At 39.9% G+C, this 7,809-nt stretch overlaps 1 protein-coding gene across 1 annotated transcript; it reads left to right on the forward strand.

Annotated features, from left to right (window-relative positions):
• Window positions 1–1,129: 1,129 nt before the first annotated feature.
• LOC112565063 (parathyroid hormone 2 receptor-like) lies at window positions 1,130–6,912 on the forward strand. The gene is made up of 7 exons (XM_025240310.1): window positions 1,130–1,202; window positions 2,627–2,686; window positions 4,567–4,636; window positions 4,786–4,880; window positions 5,058–5,208; window positions 5,364–5,405; window positions 5,886–6,912. Exons 4-7 carry the CDS (start codon window positions 4,828–4,830, stop codon window positions 6,378–6,380), a joined length of 741 nt encoding a protein of 246 aa, XP_025096095.1. The 5' UTR covers window positions 1,130–1,202; window positions 2,627–2,686; window positions 4,567–4,636; window positions 4,786–4,827; the 3' UTR covers window positions 6,381–6,912.
• Window positions 6,913–7,809: the final 897 nt, after the last annotated feature.

Genomic DNA, 7,809 nt, shown 5'->3' on the forward strand with positions numbered 1-7,809 from the left:
ATTATTCAATGTTTCCAGTGAACTGGTCTTGAAGACTGGCTTAGCACCAGAGAAAATGCGACTACAACAAAACCTGGAAATTGCTTACAAAAGATTCGCCATTTTTCATTTGCTCAATAAAACAAGGAAGGAGAAGCTGACAAATGGCAGGCGCCTAATAGACTTGCAAAAAAGGAAGAAGAAAGAATAGGAATTCTTTGAGTCCCACCCAAATCAATTTCTGTCTTCACATTTTCAGGCACTCGGCGATCGTCTGAGGTTGTTGTATACAGTGGGCTACAGCATCTCAATGGGGACCCTGCTCATCGCCATTATCATCATGCTGTGTTGTCGGTATGCAATAAAGTTCTAGTTGCATTAGTGTCGACAAAGATTTCATTTTATTTCTCTTTCAAGCTCCAGTCATTTGTCTTTATATCTACAGCTTTGTTGAAAGCAAAATAATCCTTTATCGCCATACAACCTTATAGCAATAATGTATTTATTATTAAACACACATGGAGAAAATGTCTGCAACATTACCTGGACACAAGACAATTGATTTATTTTCATCTGACAAACAAATGTAACATTTTTATAGAGCTGAAGACATTTGTCAGATGGTGTCTAAGTCTTTTTCATCAATGGACAGAGAGCTAGTCCAACGACATTGATTTATAACTAAAAAATGACAATTTTTGACTCCGAGCTAATGTCTTGCAGGAGACTACATTGTAAAAGCAACACACTGCACATTAACCTCTTCTTGGCCTTCATCATGCGGGCCTTTGTCTCCTTCCTCAAGGACCTGCTGTTCGTTGGAAACGTCGGCTTCAAGAAGGACGTTGTGGTGGACGCTGATGGACTTGTCCGATTCATTTCAGACGGTTCAGTATGTGCAAACTAAATACAGAATTTCCTGTTTATTGTTTTTTAACATGCTTGCAAAGTCTTCTTTTTAAAACATAATTAAGTTATCTAATGAGATGTTAATGACAACAACTAACCCTAACAGTAGTTGTTGATGTTTCTCCAGTGTCCAAGTGACTTGTTTATCGTTGTTGCAGCACTGGGAGTGTAAGTTGCTGTTCACGGTGTTCATGTACACGGTGAGCGCCTGCAACATGTGGATCCTGGCCGAGGCCTGTACCTGACGATGCTGGTGCAGAGCCCCCTGGTGACGGAGCGCAAGGGCGTGCGAGTGTACGTGGTGATGGGGTGGGGTAAGTCAGGTTTGAACAAACCAATCAAATACACTCCTCAAACCCGCCAACCGTCAGGTAGACAACTTGCCATTGTCGTCTGTTTGTAGAAGGGAAAGTGATTTGAGCTTTGTGTTTATGAAAAAACAAGGTTAGACATTGCTGATGATGTGAGTTGGAGTGAGTGTGAGCTATCCACAAGTATTGTAGCTGAACAAGAAATGTCGGCTACATGATCCTGTATCCTCATCCCTCTCCTACTACACTGCGTGATGAGTCCGAATTTTGTATAAGCACCTCCACCAACCATCCAAGAAAAGAAAACTATAGATGGCTGTCTGTTCCTCAGAGTTGACAATTTTCTTTGCGCGTGTGATGGCAGTTCAGCCCCAAAGCCCTTTCCTTTCATCTTCGTGACAAGATCGGAGGCTGGTGGAGACCCACCGCCCGGCAAATGTAGCTTTGAGAAGCAGAAATAGCGCATGCGCACGAGACAGCGCCAAAGAGTGCGACTCGAGTCCTATTTGTCCTGATTAAGACTGATTATGTCTGTCTTTTGAAGAACCCTCCCGGGGCTGAAAGGAGGAAATGGTGTCTGGAATCTCGGGTGGAATATATATTGTTTCTGTGAAGCAGGCGGCCATCAAGTGCACACATGCGTTCAGGCCGAGAGGCAAAGTTGAGAAAGGAGTCTTCCAGTCCTGAGGTTTTGTGGGAGGGTCCTGATATAATTTACAGGAGTGCACTGCTTCACCCTTCTTTGGTGGCGAAGACATCTGACCTCTCCTCTGAAAGGAGATCCCGTAGGTCTGCCAAGGACCGAATATGAGAGTGGCATTTGGATTGAAATGTGGATTGGATTCAGATTTCGCTGGTTGTATTTCGTGCTTGGTCCCTGTGGAGGAAGCTGTTGTTGTCGGCCAAAAGTACGAATAGTTTGAATAGTTTTGTTTCGGCGAATGATGGTTGTCTGTTACAACTAGCGTGCAGCAAGTCTTTAGGAGTCTGTGGTATAATGTCTGAATGTATGTCAGGTTTTGTGGCATGGTTCTTTTATATATTCCCCAGAATATTTGACATGATGTATTTATGTATGTTTACCAACTGATAAAAAGCACGAAATTAATGAGACTAAGAAGTTTTTCTCATTCTACTGCTGTCTTGTTTGGGTTTTCTAGTAATAAAATATTTCTCATCCTTGTTAGTGTTCTTATCTGTAGCTTTCCACCTCATGCCTACTAGATTCATTTCTTTAACTGCTATTTTCTTATATTCTGTAAAAAAAAAGACAGGATAAAGATGGATCTGGTGATACAGGCTGATTTATTATTCCAATCCTAGAATAATGAATGAACAGATTAGTAATAATGATATCAATATTTTTTAAATTTTGTTTCCCTCTGAAATTATCTTGTTAGAATTTCTGTGTATCATTTCTGTTGCAGTGTTGCCCTTTATTTGTATGATCCATGGGTTGTCGTCAAAGCCGTACTCGAAAATAGATAGTAAGTATTGATGGCCTGCTTGAGTTGTCTTCTCTTAGTGTTACATTTACATGATGCATGATGGTGATATGTTCATTTATCTTTGATTATACTCGTACACTAAGTCCTGCTGGTATCATGAACACGAACACAGCTTTTACACATTAGCTTGGTTGTTAGCACTGACAAGTTATTTTATTATTTTGTCAGGGTTAGTATCATAGACAGGTGTAATATATCCATGGGTAAAGTTGCTTTATCTTTAGTAGATGTAATGAGACGTGTTAGGCAATAGTCAACTAATTTATCAATGGTATTCATGGAAGCTGGTAGCCAGCAAAAATCTCTCATTAAGAAACTAGCCACAACTTATCTTTTGAGCTTCTCTGTATATCGCAGCCGTAGGGCTGTATCCTCCGAGGTATCACGTATACATTTTTGTCTTCGAGTACCAAAGTTCACAGTTCATATAAAATTCCAGCACAGTTTCAGCTGATGTGCTGCCCTGTGTACTGATTCAAATGTACACGGGTGGTTGCACGCAAGCTAACAAACAAAAACTATCGTAGAGGACAACTTCGATAAAATTCTGGCTGGCTAAAACGACGGGAGCTCTCACAGTCTTGCCTTGCATGGACAGTATCATAGACACGTGTAGTGTATCCTAAAGATGTGGCTTTGAATTGCAAATTAATTTTGAAAACAGGAGAATGATATTCAGTGAGACTGGAAGTAAGAAAACAGTTTATTTTATCTTCAGTATTAAGCAGCGTCAAGATAGTGACAGAAGGACCACGATGAGAAGTGTAAACAACAAAGAGAAGAAGTAATAAATGAAAACAAAGGTCGTTATTAAAGAAAAGTTACGAAGGAAATGTCTTCTTTAATAGGCACAACAGAAAAAAAACCTTAAAAATATAAAACAGCCTTTGATGAAAATAATTAGTTCGAGATTGCACTCAAAAGTCCATCCCACGAAAGCCAGCAGACTCGTCAACAATACAAACATCGGAAATAGGAAAAAAAAAAAGAGATATGGAAGAAAGAAAACAGCAGAAGAACGTCTTGACCACAGGAGAGCAAGTGCAACTACAAAAAAGTTTGTTTGATGTTTCTGATGGAATTCGAACAACAGTGAGAGAACAAGTGATGCTCAGTCCTTACTTCATATGTCAGTCGGACAATGTAATCACTGAAATGTTTCAAAGCTTTGGTGACCTAGGGTCAGTCTTTGGAGCAATGCCAACCTAAAATAGAGATAAAAATAAAATGAATATAGTTATAGCTTTCTTCACCAAACGAATTTGTGTTTCTTGGAGGGATGCTATCAGGAAAGGACGAGAGCCGTCAGCGTTACCTCCCTTGCTGCCGTAGTCGTGGTGATGAGCGCAACTGTTGATGGCGAGGGTTACACCGTCTTTAACGAGTGTTGTTGTTGTTTTTATATTGACTGGCTGGGTAACGCTCCGTAGCTGTTTTCCAAAATTTGTGCAAATATTAATCTTCCGCTTACACTCGAATGTACACCACCAAGGGGGAAGTAAGTGACTAATCCGTAGGAGTTAAGGTATGATGAACAAGTAGGTTATTACATGTAGGGATGGAATTGACAGAGGAAAAAAATTCAACTTTACCTCCTGAATTATTTTGTCTCAAGTTTCATTATATTTATTTATTTATGTCAAATAAATGATTTTGAACAGTACGTTGCCTTCCTATGGGCCCTTGCTTCCTCCAATGTTCGTTTATCTCTTCCGTCTGTCCTTTTATACCTTTCTTTCTTTCTCTCTTTCTTTCTTTCTTTCTTTCTTTCTTTCTTATGTAAATGTGAATGAATTAGAAGATATTTCTCCGTTTCTACTTTTCATCCCATTTCACAATGAAGAACAGTCTGTTTTCAGCTGCTGGAATTTTCAGCATAACTCCGGTTACTACTGGATTCATCGAGGTCCGGGAGTGGCAGTCATCGTGGTAAGTGAACCGCAGAGTGACATCACAAATGATACTCTCCATGTGTACACAACGAAAGAAAGAAAGAAAGAAAGAAAGAAAGCAATACGTTTTAAAAATATTCAGATTTTTCTTTTTTTAAATTGTGATATGTATTTTTTAAATTTCAGATCAATCTTTCTCTTTTTATCAACATTTTTCGGAAATTGTTTATGAAAATCCGACAAAGTTCTGAGCTGGGCGCCAGCGGTCGTGCAAAGTACAGGTGAGATATTCTTTTTCTTACAATGATCATACATCCTCATCCACCATGCTGGGTACTCCCAATTTTTCAGCAGGTGACATACAAATAAAATAATGATAGGGAACTAGAGTGCATAACAAAAACTGTCAAAAAGTTTGGACCTAATTGCTTACCTGGTCTTTTGCGTTACGTTTACAGAAAGTTGGGAAAATTTATTTTGGTGTTGATTCCCCTCTTCGGCATCATGTACTTGGTCTTCTATGTCGTGGTGCCATCGAGTTTTGAGAACGAAAACAACTCGCATAACATCGCTTACCTGTACCTCGAGATGACCTACAACTCCTTCCAGGTGAGTAGTCCAAGAAGTCCAAGTATGTAGATGTCCAGAATCTCTTTCCCTTATGAGTAAATATGATTGGTTATTATAGGCATTAAATAATGTTATATATGTTATGCAAACGATTGAATTTGTAAACATTTGCGTGTTTTTGTCTGTTTCTTCAGGGATTTCTGCTTGCACTGCTATTCTGCTTCTTGAACGAAGAGGTAAGCTGTAAGCTTCAAAGCAATGTCCTTATCTGCTTCTTTTTTTTACAAGTATTGATGCAGATGTTGCAAATGTGAGCGCCTTCGCGGTTTGCTTTATCACACTTCAAGCTACCTTTGCCATTCTTAATTAATAAGAGCATCGTCGTAGAGACATTTTCATGTCAAAGTGCCGAGCCTTGCAGTTCAAGAAACCCACATTGCTCCGTCATTATCCCCAAATACATGAGCTTCTTTCTTTCTCTATTCGTGTAGTCTTTCTTTTTCTTGCCACTATTTTTTTTTGTTCAGTCATTCATGTCTTTTTATTCATGCCTTCATCTGATGATGATGATGATGATGATGATGATGATGATGATGATGATGATGATGATGATGATGAGGAGGAGGAGGAGGATGATGATGAGGAGGAGGAGGAGGATTGATGATTGATTGATGATGATGATGATGATGATGATGATGATGATGATGATGTTGCAGGTACACGGCGAGCTGAAGCGTTTGTGGTACCGACACCGCTACAGGAAAGGTGACCCGACGGCTTTCTTTCGCTCCTACGGGGCGTCCTCTTGCCGCAAGACAGCCTCGGCGTCCATCCGTTCTCAGTCGCCTCCCTTTGCCTCACAAACCCGCATCCGAACCGGCTCCCTGTCCTCGCAAAGCTCCGAGAAGCTCTCCGAGCATCTCTTCTCCGCCAGCGACAAGCGGGGCGCTCGCGGCAAGCGTTCGCAGTCCTTCGACCTCGAGCAACACCCGCTGAAGCCGGTACCGGAAGCGCACCATGGAGGTCAGCTGCTGCGCCAGGCCATCAAGACCAACGCCGCACAGAAAGCAGCTTTGAGGAAACAAAGCACGGCCGAGTCGACCTCCAGCGGCGAGAACTCGCCCTTGACTATCTCCACCTCACCCACCGAGTGCGAGACAAAGTTTGTTTTTGACAGGAATCGAAACAGCAGCAGTTCTACGTGTTTGTGAGACTTAAACTGTTTGAAATCCTGCGGGACGTGAACCAGACAGCAAGGAAGGGGGAATGAGGGCTGGGGGGAGAGCAAAAACACGCCTACAGAGCTGATTAAGTTGACCGCCAAGCCAGTCTCGAAAACAGAAGTTTGTTACTGGATTGTGTCGACCGTCAACTGGGTCTTGGCGAGGGCTGCCGCCTTTGTGTTTGTTTACAATGGGATCAGTTAAGTAGTCGAGGACTGACAACTTTGTGTTTGTTTGCAATGGGATCAGTTAAGTTGCCGAGGGCTGACTGATGGCTACATTAAAGCGCTGGCTCGCTGATGCTATTGTCTCGACCATGCTCACATTATGTGAATGTTCAAACTGGGGTAAAAAATATGTGAGTGACCTCGTGAGTTACCGGCATTGTAGCATCCATGATTGGAGTTGATGTTCTTCAGTGTAACGCTACCTCGGGTACTGTTAGCAGACGATAACTAGTGGTCTGCAAAACAAGTAACAAGAAAATTCGCTGTCACTTATCATATCCATGTATTTGAAGACTCGCTGTTGTTTTTGTATTATTTTATTATTATTATTATTATTATTATTTATTATTATTATTATTATTATTATTATTATTATTATTATTATTATTATTATTATTATTATTATTATTATTATTATTATTATTATTATTATTATTTATTATTATTATTATTATTATTATTATTATTATTATTATCATCTGCATCATCTGGTGAGCGACTTGGAGCTTTTGTGAACTGGAAAGAAAAAAATATTTTAAGAGGATTTACGATAGCAGAACATATTTCTGCTGAATATTTTTAGTCTAGCTGCCCGTGTAGCCAAATCTCGGCTTTGGATGCTGATGGTAAATGAACTCCCACACCCAACAATAGTCTGATATATAAATACGAACTTGACAAACGATCAAAATTTAGACGAAAGAGGGTGAAAGCCCCTCTCGATTTTTTTAGTTTTATTTGTTAGCTGATCTCAGTTGTGGACGATGTATATGCTTTGTCTTTGTGATGACAGTTTCAGTGCTCATATAGTAAGATAAAACTGATCAAATGATAATTGTTCATTATTTTTCTCATTCTCTCTTCTCTCGTTCCTTATTTTATATTTTTACTTCGAATTTTTATTCACTCATTTTTATCTAGTGCCTCTTACTCTTTCTGTGTGTTTAATCAGCTTCTACCTTTCTTTATAGCTTTATTCATGAGGCTAGCATTCAATCTCTCAGTATGTTTGTCAGTTTAGATACATATATTTGTCCGTCTATTTTTGTTCCTCTGTCTATTTGAACTGCATTGTCTACAATTGTCGTATGTAAACATTGCTTGCTGTACTTTTCTTTTCCAGTCTCATTTTTGAAAACGCAGAAATTATCCCTTTCTGTTTTCATGACTAACCTCCCCTTGACGAAGCT

This window comes from Pomacea canaliculata, linkage group LG5 (genome assembly GCF_003073045.1).
Source record: "Pomacea canaliculata isolate SZHN2017 linkage group LG5, ASM307304v1, whole genome shotgun sequence".
Classification (NCBI taxonomy): Eukaryota; Metazoa; Mollusca; class Gastropoda; order Architaenioglossa; family Ampullariidae; genus Pomacea; species Pomacea canaliculata.